The sequence below is a fragment of the Liolophura sinensis genome, chromosome 4, assembly GCF_032854445.1.
Source record: "Liolophura sinensis isolate JHLJ2023 chromosome 4, CUHK_Ljap_v2, whole genome shotgun sequence".
In the NCBI taxonomy this organism is placed as follows: Eukaryota; Metazoa; Mollusca; class Polyplacophora; order Chitonida; family Chitonidae; genus Liolophura; species Liolophura sinensis.
Window position 1 is genome coordinate 20,398,436 of NC_088298.1, and position 17,915 is coordinate 20,416,350.

At 40.4% G+C, this 17,915-nt stretch overlaps 1 protein-coding gene across 1 annotated transcript in view; it reads left to right on the plus strand.

Moving 5' to 3' along the window:
- LOC135464510 (ankyrin repeat and IBR domain-containing protein 1-like) overlaps nucleotides 1–17,005 on the plus strand; it is a 36,739-nt gene extending 19,734 nt beyond the window's left edge. Inside the window, exons 11-24 of the mRNA XM_064741935.1 lie at nucleotides 38–126; nucleotides 1,099–1,243; nucleotides 1,796–1,968; nucleotides 2,905–2,993; nucleotides 4,098–4,228; nucleotides 5,516–5,650; nucleotides 6,976–7,062; nucleotides 7,858–7,927; nucleotides 8,476–8,831; nucleotides 10,107–10,272; nucleotides 10,469–10,603; nucleotides 11,059–11,179; nucleotides 12,617–12,795; nucleotides 15,523–17,005. Coding sequence (XP_064598005.1) covers nucleotides 38–126; nucleotides 1,099–1,243; nucleotides 1,796–1,968; nucleotides 2,905–2,993; nucleotides 4,098–4,228; nucleotides 5,516–5,650; nucleotides 6,976–7,062; nucleotides 7,858–7,927; nucleotides 8,476–8,831; nucleotides 10,107–10,272; nucleotides 10,469–10,603; nucleotides 11,059–11,179; nucleotides 12,617–12,795; nucleotides 15,523–16,976 — 3,330 coding nt within the window. The 3' untranslated portion in view covers nucleotides 16,977–17,005. The remainder of the gene's footprint in view (nucleotides 1–37; nucleotides 127–1,098; nucleotides 1,244–1,795; nucleotides 1,969–2,904; nucleotides 2,994–4,097; nucleotides 4,229–5,515; nucleotides 5,651–6,975; nucleotides 7,063–7,857; nucleotides 7,928–8,475; nucleotides 8,832–10,106; nucleotides 10,273–10,468; nucleotides 10,604–11,058; nucleotides 11,180–12,616; nucleotides 12,796–15,522) is intronic.
- Nucleotides 17,006–17,915: the final 910 nt, after the last annotated feature.

Here is a 17,915-nt window from a genome sequence, read left to right on the forward strand (position 1 = left end):
GTAAAAATTTGTAATTTGCATGTTTCTCCTGTTACAGTGTGAGATCTGCACATGTTCATTTCTAAGCTCTGACGGACCAGTCCACATGTCGTGTGAGCATCAGTTCTGTCGTACCTGTTGGAAAACGTAAGTAATGCAGATTTACAAATTCCTTGATGATAGATTGATCTGACCTTGATCATACAGGGAAACATTCTCTAGACAGTCCAAATCTTTCGATTGTTTTTATTTTGTGAATTTTTTGATTTTAAATATTGTAGGAGTATTGGTGATATGGCCTGACATATTCCTTTTATTATAATATCGAATACTTTCACATAAAAACTGCTCGATTACACTTTCCCAAGTTCAAATCCAGCTTGTGCTGCCTCAGCTGTATTCTTACTTCAGGGTTCCCTCAACCAGAGTGAATTCCTCATGAGTACAGCATTATATGCCAGTCAAATAAATACATCAAATTCTTCAAGAGATTTGTTTGGTACATGGCAGGGTCTGTTGATTTTCAGCTGTATTGCTGCAAATTTCAGAACTTTAACCAATGGGGTTGCACATTTGAATTTAGTTTTCGCTGTTGCACTGAGGCGTAAATCGATACTGTCAGGTACCTGACAATATGACAAAGGTCAGTGGTTTACTCTAGGCAGTGACATGTTTCCTCCAGCCATGAACCTGACAATTGTCATGTATGAAAAATCAAAAGAGTGAAAAATGAGCACTGCATTAGATACCAAACAAACAATCAATCAATCAATCAGTCTTAACTACAGGTGTAACATGAAACACAAATTAAAAGAGAAATATTCGAGAGTCAAATAAACACAAATAGTATTTAACCTGCGAATGGTCACAGGTTTCCCTGGGGTTCTTTGCGGTTTCCTCCCATCATAAATCTGGTTGCTGTTGTATAAGTGAAATATTTCTGTATAGGGTGTAAAACACAAATAAGATAAATCAGATAGTATTTGAATGGTAATAGATTAAGATGCTTTGAAAGACTTTCAAAAGAGTTGTTTTCTTTTTGTCTTGAGAATTTGGCTAACAGATGTTTCCAGTTTAATTGTGTGTAAGTTCATTTGCTAACTTTTGTCACCTGTGCAGGTATTTAAATCTGAAGATCCAGGAAGGTGAGGCTCACCATATCACCTGTCCTGCTTATGGCTGCTCTCGTCTGGTTCCTGTAGACATCATAGAGAGTGTCGTATCTCGTCAGATGGCCCGCAAGTACCTACAGTTTGATATACAGGTGAGAGTACGGGCGCGCTAAAGTAAGCATACTTGTGAGGAGCTTCGCTCTGTTGAGTATAATCTTCTCACTTTTGTCGTACATTTTTGATTGAAAGTTTGACGGATTTAGCTTAGTGGTGTAAAAATGACTAATTATGGCTAATTATGAGGGAAGTGTGAATGATTTTGAAAAGGGAATTTTTTCTCCTTTTTGGGAAATTCCTCTCTTTTTCCTTTTGTTGAATATTTTTAAGGGGTACAAAAACAATGCTGATTGACTGAGAGTGGATTTAGGGTCTTTTGGATGTAATGAGCCCTGCTGTTTAAATCTACCATACATAAATTCAGTTTAGTCTACAGGAAGCTAGGACTTGTGTATCTCTCGCCTCGGCCAGTCAGAAACAATTGAAAACTAGTGAGCGAACCGAAATGTTTTCAGTTTAATGGAAGTCTTTATGTTGTCCATTGGCTCTTTTTTGGAGAACTTTGTAGATCTATTTGCTGCTAACTTCACTTATAGATCACGTCACCATATTTTACCCAGAAAACACTGTATGTTGTTGTTGTCCAGGCTTTTGTGGAGAGTAACCCTACCATTAAATGGTGTCCGTTCCCTGGCTGTGGCAACGCTGTGCGTTTACCTGATCTCGAAGGTCCGGCCTCCCCAAATATCCTCGTTACTCCCAGCATTCCAGTGGATACGTCGCGTGCAGTTGACTGTGGCAATGGCCACTATTTTTGTTGGTGAGTTCTGGGCTATCTTTTAATAGTGGAATTGTACATGCATACTGTACAAAAGCTGGGGCCTCTGCGGGTCAGTTGATTAGCACGCTAACGGAGCATAATGACCCAGGAGCCTCTCACCAGTGGGTCGCTGTGAGTTCAGTTCCAGCTCATGCCGGCTTCCTCTCTGGCTGTACGTGGGAAGGTCTGACAGCAACCTGCGGAGCTATTAAGTAGCTATAAGATTTAAGTACTACAAGATTTATGGGTCAATCAGAATCAAAACAATATTTTTTCATTTAAAAAATGCTGAACTTTAGGTGAATTTCAATATTTTCAGAGTGTGAGCTCTTACCTCCACAAGAGGAGGTTATATTTTTGTTGGTCTTCATTTGTCTGTCTGAATGTTAGCAACTTTAATTTGTGCACTGGTTGGCCTTAAACTAAGGACCAAGGTGGTTAGTTCATGTCATGTCAGGTACTTGCTGGAGGCTGGGGGTTTAATCTGGGTCTCATTATTCCTCCACAAGTGACCCTGACAACCACTGTCAGTCGGTCACTTAGTAAATCAGTCAATCAAACAATGTGTGTTTTGTGCTGCAAGGAATACCTGGAGAGTCAGTTACTTGCCAAAGGCCGATGGTTTTATCAGGGTTCTCTGATTCATTCACTCATAACTCTCTCAGCACTGTATGAGTGAAAAATTCTTGAATACCAGTATCAATCATTTAGTGAACCAATCAGTCAACCCATCCATCCATCAGTGTGTGTTGTGTACCATAGGGAGAGTCTAGGTGAGTCTCATGTCAGCTCCCAAAGGCTTTTGGTTTTATCTGAGTGCTCTGCTTCTTCCACCAATGATTCTGACAGCCACTGTAAACCAGTCAGTAAATCAGTCAGTCAGTCAATTAGTCAATGAATAAAGCAGTTAATCCATCAATGTTATATGTGCCACAGGGAGTGCCTTGGAGAATCCCACGAGCCATGCAGTTGTGGGAACTGGAAGACTTGGCACGAGAAGATCTCAGAGATCAAACCAGAGCAGTGTGAGTACAAGTGATGACACAGTCATATACAGAGTAGTGCATGTAAATATAGTAGTTAGGTGAGATTCGGACTGGCTATACAGTAAAGATTCTGGTGTAATCATTGCTTGTGTACTGCGTCAAGGTTTAAAACTTTAGCGAACAAGCATATACTGAAAAGTGTGACATACTACAGAAAGAACAAAAGAGTACACAACTTTGGGAGAAGTGTCATTAGTGGACGAGTGTTTTCTAGCATGCATGTTGGACCCTAGCTCTGGATAGTTTTACCTGACAGACATTCCTTTTCTTCTATGGTGTCCAGTAAGGAGCTGCATGGATTCAAACTGTTGTGTGGGGTTACATTTTAAGACAATTTGAGGGAACTGTTGGCTGCAGAGACATAATTTGCTCAGTTTCATGAAGTTCACATCTTTAGTGATACAAACAAATTATTTTACCATCATTGTCATAACAATTGTATGCATAAATTCCACTGAATTTGAAACAGTTGTAGGTTTACAGTATTTTAATATGTAATCTCAGAATCGTAGAATCATTAGAGTTTTTATAATTGGGTAAAACAGAATGTTGAAAGAGTCATTAGTTGTGTTTTGTATGTCTTGTTTGACTGTTGGCTTATTTGACTGTTGTCGGGCTCAATGAACAAATGATCCACTTTATGACTTAATGCTCGTAACACTTCTCTTGAGGGCTTAAGGGGCCGCACTCATTTCATATCCTAAATTCTTGAGTACGACGTAAAACCCAATCAGTTGAGTGTTGTAGTCCGTGGTGTACATCATTCTCGTGTGAAAAGGAGACGAGCTCACCCATTGGTTGTATTCTCTTGTCTGGCTAGTCTGACATCATCACTACGCTCATTTGAAGTTGAATGTATCAAATTGAATACTGAGTTGAATGGCCATGAACATAACTCAGGGCGTAAAACACCAATCAAATAAATAAGTAAATCATTTCATATTCTCAACATTTTTAGGCAATTTTAGGTGAGATTACTGAGTGTGTTGTGTTTTATGTCAGATCTGGATTTAGCTTTAATTTTATTAAAGTCTAAAAGCCTGCAAATTTGAAATCTGTAAACTTTGAATTTCCTCGTGCCAGTGTCCTGCACAGAAGTGGAAACAGAGACGGCTGCTAACTTCCTCTGGCTGGTTACCAACTCTAAGGCCTGTCCTAATTGTAAATCTCCTATACAGAAGAATGAAGGTTGTAACCACATGAAGTGTACCAAGGTAAGGCGACTATCTCAGGAGGTTGTTTGTCTTTGTGTCCGTCTGTTTGTCTTTGTGTCTTTTTTGTTTGTCTTTGTGTCTGTCTGTTTGTCTTTGTGTCTTTTTTGTTTGTCTTTGTGTCTTTTTTGTTTGTCTTTGTGTCTGTTTGTCTTTGTGTTGGTTTATGTGTTTTTGTGTCAGTTTATTTGTCTTTACGTGTCTCTTTGTCTTAGTGTCCATCTGTTTGTCTTTCACTTTGTGTCTGTCTGTCTGTTTGTGTTTGTGTCCTCCTGTTTGTGTCTCTATGTCTTTGTGTCCATCTGTTTCTGTTTCTTTGCCTTTGTGTCTGTCTGTTTGTCTTTGTGTCTGTCTGGTTGTCTTTGTGTCTCTTTGTCTTTGTTTGCTTTTGTGTCGCTTTGTTTTTCTTTGTGTCCATTTGTCTGTTTTTGTGTGTCTTTGTCTTTCTGTCCGTGTCTCTTTGTTTGCCTTTGTGTCGTCTGTTTGTGTCTCTTTGTTTGCCTTTTGTCCGTCTGTTTGTGTCTTTATGTTCGTCTGTATGTGTGTCTTTATCTTTATGTCCTTCTGTTTGTCTTTTTTTCTCTTTGTTTGTCTTTGTATCCTTGTGTTTGTGTCTTTGTTTGTCTATGTGTCTGTCTGTGTTTGTGTCTCTTTGTTTGTCTTTGTGTCCGTTTGTTTGCCTTTGTGTTTGTGTGTGTCTCTTTGTTTGTTTTTTTCTCTGTCTGTCTGTTTGTCTTTGTGTCTGTCCATGTTTGTTTTTGTCTTTGTGTTCAGTTCAAGCTTTTCAACCAATATCTGCAACCAATATTTTGAAACATTCTGAGAGAACTATCAGTTGCAGAGACATAATTTGCACAGTTTGAGGAAGCTTTTATCTTTAGTGACATGGATTTTATTGTCAGTTTCATAATAAGTGTATGCATAAATTTCACTGATTAAAAAAATACTTGAAAAGTTTGAAAATTTACAGCATCTCATTCGCGCATTCATTGCGCCTGTTCACAAAAACATTGTGTTGATTTTAGAAAGGAGGATGCTGATTTAACCCCTAGACCAGTTTGAAGCAGAAGCAGATACAAACATGAAGCAGATTGCCAGAGACCCTGAAAGCTCAGCTCATAATGTCCAACCAGCGTAAAATCACTGTATGATCAAGGTCAGAATTTAGAGTGAAGGTATTTCATGGATTGTCACTAATGCACTAGTTTTAATTGCGATGTGCGTTACTCGGGGTCATGTCATAGTGATTTGTTTGCGGTAAAAGTTCACATTATTTCTTGGTACTTCCAGTGTAAACATGACTTTTGCTGGGTGTGCCTGGAGCCGTGGAAGCGCCATAACTCAAGCACAGGCGGTTATTTCAAGTGTAACCGTTACGAGGTAGTGAAAAAGGTGGAAGAGGACACAGCCAATGCTGTCTCTGATGTAAGTACACAGGTGGTGACGAGTTGGTGAAAAAGGTGGAGGGCACAGCAAACGCTGTCTCTGATGTAAGTACACAGGTGGTTACGAGTTGGTGAAAAAGGTGGAGAAAAACGCAACAAATGCTCTGATTGTTGCACCTGGTTTCTACCATCCACCCCCTGCTGACTAAGCTACATTGTGGTTGTCCAGGAAGACAACTTTTGTTCATGTAGATGAGGTCTGGGACAGAGGCCAATTAATCAAAACTATTTCACAATTACATCAAAATTTAAAATCTGATTTTGGAACTTATTTTGGTCCACAGTAATTAAATGACAAGCAAAAGTGGCCTTTGGGACATGTGTGTGACCCAGGAGCCTCCCACGAATGCAGTCGCTGTGAATTCAAGTCCAGCTCATGCTGGTTTCCTTTTTGACCTTATGTGGGAAAGTCTGCCAGCAACCTACGTGTGGTCATGGGTTTCCCGCAGACTCTGTCTGGTTCCCTCTCATTTTACTGCTGGCAGCTGTTTTAGAAGTGAAGTGTCCTTGAGTACAATGTAAAACACGAGTCAAATAAATCTAGTCAGGCTCGTTAGGCAGGTTTATGTTCAATGGTTCCCTCCGTTTTCTAACACCCTCAAATGCAAAGAAAACACATACATGAACTATGGGTCAGATAGAAGACCATTAAATATGAGTTCACAAAAATAGTTTGATTTATTTTTTCAGAATATTTTTTTGACACAGTGTATTGTATTTGAAACTTTGAATTCTACTATGGCCTTTTCCGACTATATGTGGACCAGTGGCATGACGTGACGTCAGCTATTTGCCACTTGACACATAGATTCATGATACCTCTACATTTAAAGCTATGCATGCATTCATCAAATGGACCTTGAAATGAATTATTTCAAGACACAAAACGGCTGTGACGTCACTGATACCCTCTGAGTCTGTCGTAGAATCGTTTGTTTTAAATGCATTTTACTCAGTTAGAAATGTTAAATGCAGCGATTAATGGGCTTTCATCTGATAAATACTTCAGTTTAATGTTTTCTTTGCCTTAGAGTCATCAGACAAGTAAAATATTGGTCAGTAAAAAAAGTAAAACATAGATTAGAGAAATTCAGTACGGTTAGGAAGTCATTTAGCCTGAATCTGTTGAAATTCTTATATAATAAATATTTTTTGAAGTTTGCATGGAACATAAGGTGATAACCAGCACAGTTTAATGACAGAAGTAATGTTTTTAACCCTTTCTTTGCCTCTAAACCATACTTTTTGGGAGCGGTTTTGTTTTGTTCAAATGTGGTAATTGTATGGCTTATTAATTGGTTACAGGCAGAAGCAAAGAATTCCCGAATGCAAGAGCTGAACAGATTTGTTCATTATTACTCCCGCTTCAAGAATCATGAACACAGCTACAAGGTTTGTTGGTTCTACATTCTGATCACTGGAAACAATTTGCAAATAAATGATTTGTAACAGCCATGCTGGTGTCTTAATTGAATGATGTTTTGCAAGGGCCTCTATGGTTTAATAGTGGTTAGCTTGCAGTGACCCGGGAGCCTCTCAACAATGCAGTCGATTGGGTTCAAGTCCAGCTCACGCTTGCATCCTCTTCCTCTCATGGTAAGGTCATGGGTTGCCGTTGTTCTCTGCTGGGTTTCCTTCCACCATAATTCTGGCTGCCGTCATATGAATGAAATATTCCTTAGTACATTGTGAAGCTGCTAATCAAATAAATAAGTGATGTTTTTGGGAGGATGGAATACTGTTGTTGATCCTTTTTCTTTAAGATCAGGTGCAGCTTAGTCTCATCTGAAAGATGATTTTTTATTCATAACCTTTTTAAATGAAACTGATCTTCTTTATCAGATATGACAGAATCAGTGCACATTTATCCCTAGCTGGTGTCTTGTACATGTAATTCCTACCTTGAAGCCTGAGCGCAGTAATTTTAAATTAATTAAAATTAAACCAAGCTCTGGGTAGCTCTGATGAAGCTTTCAGTCAGAAAGTTTGTTTGCGTAACTGGCAAAGGGCAGTGGTTTTGTGGCCAGCTTTCCTGAACTCATATGAGTGAAATATGCTTGCAACCTGTCATGTACAATTCTGTTCAAATAATTGCATTATTTCTACGTAAAAGAAAGATGACTCTAACTTGGACAGCAAATGCTAATCAAAGAGAAATTCTTCATTATCTTTGTCGCTTTTGAGCAGCTAGAAGAGCCACTCCTTCACACCGCTAAAGATAAGATGATGAAGCTGGCAGAGGCCGTCACAGATATAGGTAAGGTCAAAGGTCCTGACCCCTTATGTGCTTAATAGGGATTGAATTATTACATTTTTCAGGTGTTGCATGTAATTTTTTCTATATGTCTGAAAGATATCTTGGGAGACTAAACAGTATGGCCCTTTGTCCCAGGACAGAACAGGTGATTTCATCTCTCAATTAATTGATTATTCAAAGGTTATTCAAGGTGGGAATAGTGTTCAATTTCAGTCCTTTCAGTGCAGTGAACCAGGAGCCACCCCCCACCCCCCATCAATGCAGTGGTTGTGAGTTCAAGTCCAGCTCATGCAGGCTTCCTCTCCGGCCATACGTGTAAAGGTCTGTCGGCAAACTACATATAGCCCTGGGTTTCTCCCGGGCTCTTCCCGGTTTCCTCTCACCATAATGCTTGCAACCCTTGTAGAAGGGAAATTCTGACCACATTTTTATTTTATTTTTATAACGGGTATTATTGCTGAGGTTCACGTTCCCTTTTACAAGAATATTTTTACCACCACTTTCTCTTTTCACAGCGATGATCTGTATTTCATTTTCTCTTATCACAGCTACTGCCAATGAGGAGACGCGATTTGTAGAGGAGGCAGTGCACCAGCTGTTAAAAGCGCGTCGCGTCCTGAAATGTTCATATGTGTATGGATATTATCTAGACGGACCTGGCTACAAGAAGATCGTGTTTGAATTCATGCAGACAGAGCTGGAAGAGTGCACGGAAATTCTGTCACAGATGGTCAACAGGCTTTACCTGAGGACGCCGCGCCGCAAGATCATTGAACAGGCAACCATCGTTCAAAGAAAGCGCCATGAGTTCATCTCGGCCATTGCCAAAGGACTTGTGCCACCAGAAACACCCCCATCTCTGCGCAAAAAGAAACGCCGGAAGTACAGCCTCGATATGGAGGATGTAAGTAATTGCAGTATTTATTATTGTAATTTTTCAGTTTTTTGGAACATCTGGTCTCCTGCCTTCTGCCAATATACATGTCATTGTACAGGAATTCACATTTTCTCTTTTATCGCATGGTTTTTACCTTTTGCTCTACTAATATGTGTCCTAAAAATTAGAAGAATTAGCTACCACACGGATTAAATGGCAAACCCTAAAAGACTTAAAATTTCACTGACAAAAGTGCATTTTTAGAGGCAGATAAATGTCCCAAAACAACCTGCGGATGGTCGTTTGGGGCCTCTCTGGCTCAGCTGGTTAGCGCGCTGGTGCAGCGTAATGACCCAGGAGCTTCTCCCCATTGCAGTCGCTGTGAGTTCAAGTCCAGCTCATGCTGTCTTCCCCTCCGGCCATACGTGGGAAGGTTTGCCAGCAACCTGCGGATGGTCGTCGGTTTCCCCAGGCTCTGCCCGGTTTCCTCCCACCATAATGCTGGCCACCATCATAAAAGTGAAATATTCTTGAGTACGGCGTAAAACACCAATCAGATAAATAAATAAATATACTACATGAAATCAGAATACACATTGTGAGTGCTCCCTTGGGACAGATGGGTTTGGCTGCCCAGTCAGTATGTTTAAGGACACAAGATATTGCTTCAGTCGTAGCCACGGGCTCAGACTTTTTCAAGATTTCTCTCCCCTGCCAGGGCTACCTGGCCACAAACCCCCATTAGTTTTCCATAAGCGACAATGTTAACGTTTAGCGCTGTAGCTCAGTCCCAAACATTCCGAGGCCAATAAGCTTTGGTGCATACCTGGCCCAGCCTGTGAGAAAGAAGCTGTAAAAATCTTGACATAGGTTGACCGTCAAAATCTGGACCTTTCCATGCCGGCAGCTGGGAGGGGTGCCTAGCAACGCCAAGGGGACGTCACTCGCAGCCTCATCACCACCTGTCTCCTTGTGTCCTCTCGCCCAGAATTTCAAACTTTCACCATTAAAACTCATACCTGCCCAAAGCTTAGACAATTTCCATCATTTTGATACCAAGCATGCACCTGTACACCAAAAACGGCAGGCTGGCAGCAAAAAAAGACTTTACACCCTAAAATACACAGAACTACAATCGTCCCTACTGAAAAACGGAAGTTGTAATGGGGGTCTGTGTCCACCTTACACTCTATGAAATTCAGGTGTAACCAAGAAAGAAGCTGTGATTTGAGATCTCATAGCATGGCAAATCAGCATAAATTCAGTTTGTCTGTAAGGATTTTACTCTCTTTTTCTTTTCAGGAAGAACTACGGAAAGCAATTATCGCCTCAATACAGGAAGTGGATCCGGCCAATCCATGGATTAAGGATGCCTCTGGTCGTCATACCAACGTCATGGCTGTTCTTGATTGGCCAGGCTATGACAGTGATGATTCTGACTCAGAAACACTGCCGCCTACTTCTTTTGGTAAGGAGAGATAAGGGAGTGGTACGACTGGCTCTGGTTTCAGTGCCTTTGTTTGTAGCACTTTAAGTATATTGACATCAAGTGCTACCTTTCTTGAAGGAGATGGGAATTTCCATGTTAGAAATAAGGTAAATGTCTAATAATTGTGACAAAATTGCAGAGTGCTTGAAAAAATGTTTTCCTTTTCCCATTACAGGTAAATGTTTGCGTCCTGATTGTGACCGGCCTAGAGCAAAAAACCCGCGCACAGGTGCCGCCCATGATCACTGCAGTCTCAGGTGTCTACGCCTTGATCAGCTGGATAAGCTGGAACAGAAGGAGAAAAAGCCAGGTATGTTCAAAGCATCTATCCATTGTAGCCTGTCACAGGTAGGATTTTCATGGTGTACGTAGAATCCTTGTAGAAGCCGATGTTTCATGTCTCGGCAGCCAGGTATTTTCTGTTATAATTCAATATTTTGGCATCATCTTGCATGGATATCGTTTGTGTTGTTGTGTTTCATCTGGCATGAGTGGCATATTGTGATTATTTTGAAGCTGTGTCAGATAAACATGTTGATCCATTAAGAGCACTAGAGGTGCCCAGACCTCTGTAACTGTCAAACTTCATTTTTGTGTTATAATTTACATATCTGTTGTCATCTAGCATGAAATTTCACATTGTCAGATGAAGATCTAGGTATACTAAGATCAATGGTTGTGCACAGACCTCAGTGCCTGGCAAACTGTGATTTTCTGTCACAATTTACATATTTGGTTTCATTTAGCATGAATTTCATGTTTCAGATCCACCTGAAGTTGTGCTGGATGAACACATGGATCTACTGCGAGCACTAGAAATGTCCAGACTGCAGTACCTGAGAGATTCAGGGGTGCTCAACTCAAATGAGAGCCAAGTTGATGACAGGTCAGTTCACTTGGAACTGATTGTAGTTCATGAGTTGTCTTTTTATGATTTACTGAGGCAGCACAATTTGTTGATTGATCGGTGTTTACGCTGTACTTGAGAGTGTTTTGCTTGAATGACGACGGTCGGTTTTGTGGCTGAAGGGAAGGACCTTTGAAGTTCATTTCACTTACAGCACAATTCAGTGTGTATATTGGTGGCAGATGACCGCTTTGGTGACCTAAGGGTTAGGGAGTCTGCCTCGAAGTCGGGAGACCAGGAATCAAACCTAGGTCAGGTCACACCACAGACTCTAAAGTGGTACTTGTTGCGGCCTCACTTGGGCTCAGCACTGAGAGTTTCGAGCAAGGTAACGGGACTGGTTGGCCCGCTGTCAGTTTAAGTTTACTGGGTGAGGTGTCTGGGGTCTTTGGACATGCACTCGCAAGAAAACACAGTATATGTACACACACCTCAGTTCTCGAAATTTCGCGCAATTGATCGTTTCGTTGTTTATTTAAGCATATTCTGATGGAAGTATTCTGTGCAGACTGATAAAATTATTTTTTTTGTGAAGCCTTGAAATTGGCCAATCCAACCAGTGTAGATTTCTCTTAAAAAATCAAAGTGAAAAGGTACTTACATTACACTGAAAGTTGCCATTAATGTGTGAAAAGTTGCCATTAATGTGTGAAAAGTTGCCATTAATGTGTGAAAAGGTTGAGGAATTAGGGTACATGTAAGACCATCTTTTGAGCATTGTTGACTGATTGTTTGTTGTCTCCAATATCGCAAAAACAGCAGAAGCAGGTGTTTCTAAAACTTTTCTTGCAATGACTGGACATTAACCAGCATTTTGTGTGTTCAAAGAAGTTTGTAAATCTGACATTATTGGGACTGTCTTGCTGTATGGATACTAGGGCCGTATCTAGATAAACATGACAGGTTCTGATCCCAAATTTTAATGGTGACATTGTGAAAACTTTATATTGATAAACCATCATATTTTTGTTTAATTTACTTGTTAGTTTTAATACAGTTTGGTTAGTTTGGGTGGCCAATGGTGTGGGAGCTGAAATCTTTTCCAGACCAAAGTGACTAGATATGGCCCTGGAAACGTCATATGGGTGAACTGATGTTAAATGCAGTGGATAACCTGAAGCGCATAGTCAGATGCAAATCTTGCCAAATCCAAATGGATCAGACATGTTTGAGATTTCATCTTCCAAACTGAAGAAGCTAAAATCATGATTTTATTTTCCCTTGATATTATACAAGAAAGGTCACAAGATTTTGCATTTTATTTGACCATTTCCAGATTTTCGACAGTTTTCGCTTTCATCTCTGTCCGTTGTTCATGTTTCTTATTTTGTTACTGTAAATGATTTTCTGTACCAGAGTTTCAAAGTTTCAACCGTTTTGTGTACGCCACTAATATCAAATTTCTCCTCTTCCCAGATCTTCCCACAGGTCAGACGATGATGCTCAGCAATCTCCCAGAATTCCACATTCCTCTTCTCCCACGGTCCTCTCTCCCCCTCCCCCAGGGAGGTCACGGGCTAAAGCCATGACCCCCATGGAAAAACTGGACTTGGAGCTTCAGCGGGTGTTGGAGATTTCTTCCATTAAGCCAGAAGGTCAGAGAAAAAGCAGTTTGTGGGGATGAGTGTCTTAGGCCTGATACATGTACTTGTTTTCTCAATTTTAAGAGTATTGGAGGTATTTAGAAATTAACCTTAATCAAAGGTTAAGTTACGCCAAAGGGATTGTCTATGGGTAACAATGTGTCTGTGCACTTACATGTAACATTGTTCCAACCTGCAAATGGTGGTGGGTTTCCGCTGGGTGCTGCTAGGTTTCCTCCCACCATAATGCTGGCCACCATAAATACTTTTGAATACGGCATAAAACACCAATCAAATAAATAAATAAATAAATCATAGTTGTCAAGCGAGTAACCTGCGTGTACATTGAAACATTTCAAACTAATAAATCAGAAATTGTTATCTGTACACAAATCCTGCAGTGGTGAGTATTTTATATATTTGATTGTCAGTTGCTCTGTCGTTGTTCTCATAACGGTAAATGACCTAAAGTTTCACCCTGGGACTCCTAAAGTCTATCCCAGGATGCGTTACGTTGGTTGTGGTTGTTACAGGCTGAGCTCTGGGGGAGAGCATCAGGGGTGGTCAGGGGATTATACTGACAGTTCAGGAATGTAATAAACAAGCTCTCGCTTCACTGAGCAGTTAGTCTTTGCTTCTTCCACCAACAGTTCATGTTTTCCTCAGTTTTAATCATAATAATTTTAGTATATGCACTTCGCAACAGGTTGATTGTTTTATTATTGTTATTTTGTAATGAATGGGAATTTGGGAGAAAACTCTGCGGGGTGTCATGTCAAATATCCATTTTTAAACTGCAGTGTTATCAGTATACAAAGCTGTGAGCAGAATTTAGCACACCCATACTTGCAAACTAGGCCTACCAGCAGACGAGATGAAGATGTCAAACTGTGATCAAAACATCACCTTCACACTTGCGTTTGCACTGCTGCAGCTAAACATTTCTTGTTTATTTTTGTGGAATTTGAAACACTGTCAACTTCCTCCCATATTTCGTAAACAGGAATACTTAATTTACTTAATATTTAATCAGGTCCCCTCAGATGAAATTTTAGTCATACAGATTGGTTTTATCTACGTGGAGACACAAGCCACTTACAATTACAGGACTTGAAATTTGCACGTGTCTACCTATCGATCACATGATTTTTGCTGCTGAAGTGTAAAAGAATAATCTGTCACTGGTGACCTGTAAATCAAGTCTGGGCAAAACTGTTTACAGAAAATCATAAAACATTTTGTTTATTAAGCCAGTGACGGTGTTATGCGAACTCCTTATGTGATAACAACTCAGACAAATCCTGTCTCCCAATATGCCGGACTCACACATGGAGCTAGTGAAAAGAGGTATAAGTAAGTCGTGGTAGTTTTCAGAAGCCTTGAGTGGAGCATGTTTTCTTTGTTCAATGGAGGTTTCCGATATAAAAACGCAGGAAAAGGAACTCTTCTGCTATTGGAGGACAGTTCCAACTTTAAAGAAACAAAATGTGCGTGTAGACTTACTAAATTGGAATTACATGGACACGGGAAACTGATGACAGATATTTGTCAATGAAATTCATTTTGAGATAAAATGCATTTGTACACACATTCGTTGCATAATGAGGGCTCTCAGCAGACAACAGTTCACCAGATAACAGTGTGAGATGACTGCCAGGTAGGCCTAACCAGAATAGTTGATTCGTCTGCAATGTACATTCCTTGTTTGGTGTGATTATGCTTTGAGACAGTGTTTGGATTTTGAAGGTTTGTAATAGACATCGCCTGTCTTAATAATTTCTTCGAATTCATTCATGGGTATATGTAGAGATGTACATGCAGGCCTATGAGTCGGGAGACCTGCACACCCCATGTGGCGAGGATTGGCAACCAGAGGCGCCAAGTGCCATTCAGGGTAATGAATCTGGCAGGAGTCTAATCGCTGTCTTCTGACATCTTGCAGCCTACCCAGATTGTGTGAATGTAAACGACAGTAACTCACGTGCGAAACTTCAGATCATTTACCATATTATTTTTATAAAATAAATAACAATAATAACAGCAGATAAAATTCACCTACTTGTAAATAGAAGAATGGAGCTTCCTGAATTTAATTTTGATTTACCGAAAGATTGATGTCTTTTGAAAGCACATACCAATCACTTAAATTGCCGTTTTTTAAATAAAATTAAGACCATCCATTGATGTATTTTCTTTGAATGAATTATAAACTAGAGCTTGTTTTGTAGTTAAGCTCAGTAGTTTCTGCTGAAGATTTGAACCGTGATCATATGATAATGGCAGTAACACCTTACTATATCAGAATGGGCATTGTTGTGTGGCAGAAGTCGAACAAAATTAACTTAAAAAAAAGTTCATTGGTTATTTGTAAATTTATTTATTGTTATTATTGTTATTATTTTTGTTTATTTATTTATGATTTATGATTTTAGTTGCCTGTAGATTTATGTAGATTTGTAGATGTGTAGATTTATTTATTATTATTATTGTTATTATTTTTTATTTATTTATTTATTTATTTGATTGTTGTTTTATGCCGTACTTAAGAATGTTTCACTTATATGACGGCAGCCATCATTATGGTGGAAGGAAACCGGGCAGAGCCAGGGAAACCCACGATCATCCATAGATGTTTTTAGTCGCCTGTCTATAAATTTCACAGAATTTTTTTATTTTCAATGTGGTTTGTGGTTCTTTTCCCTGCCAAGCGTCCAAAAATTTTCCAATTTTACTTTTCAGATATGGACCCTGACTTGAAGCTTGCCATGGAAATTTCGCTCAAAGATTCCAAAGGCTCTGGAAGCCCAGCTTCAGACCGATGCCCTCATCATTCCAGGAAGTCCAGCAACAGTCGCTTTAACTTTGAGGACACGACATCCAGCGTTGTCGCTCAGGTGCCAAACAAGAGTGTCGAGGATCTCATCCACATGGAGCAGCTTCCTAAACTGGCCATTGAGGATATGGCAGGGCCGAAAGACGACCCCTTAGAAGAGTTAGGGGCTTATGGTGGACAAGGGGCCCAGGCAGTTCCTTTGTTGTGTGCTGGATCTTCTGGGTTGTCAGCAGGTGCTTCATGTCCAAATCCACAAAGTCATCTTCTGCTGTCTGGAGGACCTCAGGCTGTTCCTCAAGTCAGCAGAAGCAGTAGCAAAGCAATGTCGGCACACAGCAAGGCAATGTTGGAGAGTAACGTTGCATTTCCAGCTAGCCAGTCAGAATTGCCCGTAAAAGACCAGGCAATGCCTTCCCATGACGACACCGCTGCAACTCTGCCTGAGAGGAAAGTGGGTTCAAGACTATCAGATTCTAGCTTTGGGATCATAAAGGACCTGGATGTGACGAACATTCATGCTGGAGACGTGGACAAAACAAAAGAATTCTTAGCCAAAGACATTAGCCTTTTCCCAAAGCAGAAGGAGAGTAAAGGAGGCAGAGCTGATGGGGAAGTTCGTAAAGACAAGAATGAGGACTCTGTGCAGTTTACATGCCAATTCCCACAGCAGTGGATCACAGACTCTTGTGATGCAGGGACGGAAAGAGCCTTATTGGGGCAGGAGACAAAAGTTACGCTTGATTTTTCGACGTCTGATCTTTCGTTCATTGACGCTGAATCACCAGAGGCAGTTAAAATGGATTCAGTTTTCACAGAAGGGAGTAAGAGTGAATCCGGAGTATTGTGGTCTGGACGTATGGCTGTTGATGCAGACTCTCCAGAACTGCGAGCGGAACAAAGCAGTGTTCAACCTGAGAGACTCGATAGTCAAACCGACATGGGTTCACATAGCGATTGCAATATAGACAAAGCGAAGCTTCTGCAGATGACAGAGGATCTCTTGATAATGACAGCCGCTCTGCCAAGCTTTGACTGGGACGAGGGAGGTCAATCCGAGGAAGACAGCTTGGCGTCTCGTCACGGGCATGCAGAAGCAAGCACCATCACCCAGAGAGCGAGCATGGCGGAATCAGAGCCTAGCGAAGTTGAGGAAGACTCAGACTCCCGGGACTGTGTTGACCCCTCACGAGCTCCTGTCCGAAGTGATATACAGAGGGTCAGGAATCCTTTTGTCCCCACTAGGGCCAGCGATCCTAATGACCTTGAACATTCAAACGTTACATCCCAGGATGACCTTGACCCTTCAGAGGTCACTGACCCCAATGAACTTGCATTGTCCAGTCATTCTTTCTATGTGTGAATTCTCTGCGTGTGATAAAATGCTCAGCTGTTGCCTCGTATATTGCGCAGAATGTCAAAGTGGGTGTTGGTGCACCCTTTTAATTTAATCACTAATAGAAGTTAATCAGTTATTGATTTTTTTTTTTCCATTTTTAATCAAGTGCTGTGAAGTTCTTTTGGGCTGATATATCTCGGGGTGTGCGTTTTTACAAGTTTGTTTCAGTGACGGAAAGCTGTACTTGTGCTAAGCCAAGTCAAGTTACCTTGTCTCTTCAAAGTCGAACTGATATGATAACAGCTATGTCATATTTGGTGCCATATTGTTACCAAATTTAACCCAAACTCAATGCCATGTTTGTATGGGTTGATCACCATAACATGACTGAAATATTGCCCTAATGGGGTTGTGCGATTATCAGTCATTTGCTGATCTCTGTGTATGTACTTGTATTTACTGCAGCAATAGAAATCCACTAATCCTTTTTCCGTGACACGAGACACTGCAGTGTCAGCGTAGCACGATTTTCCTTACCGACTTTCAAACTTTAACAAATTCCTAACACATGAACTGTCAGTTAATTATTGCCAGCGTGTAAAGATTTGTATGAAGCAGAGCTTACCATATTGTCAGTACATAAGTCAGAAATGCGTAAATTTGAGCCGATGATGTTGTAAGATTACATTTACTCACTTAGGTAGAAGAGTCCCCTTGTTGGATGTAGGTTTACTTTATAACTTCATAAATTATCAGCATTTTGTAGTTTCTCTTGTATTTTGAGAGTTAAACTCTCTGTTTCTGTGTAGCCATTATTTTACATGTCTTGTCCAAAAACTTTGATGAGTCTATACACACAAGATTTTCAAACCTATGCCATACCTTTTGTTTTAAAAAAGGACATAACTGTGTCAGTGGTTTGGTTCAGCTTTTATAAGAACAGCTTGTCTCATCATGCAGAGT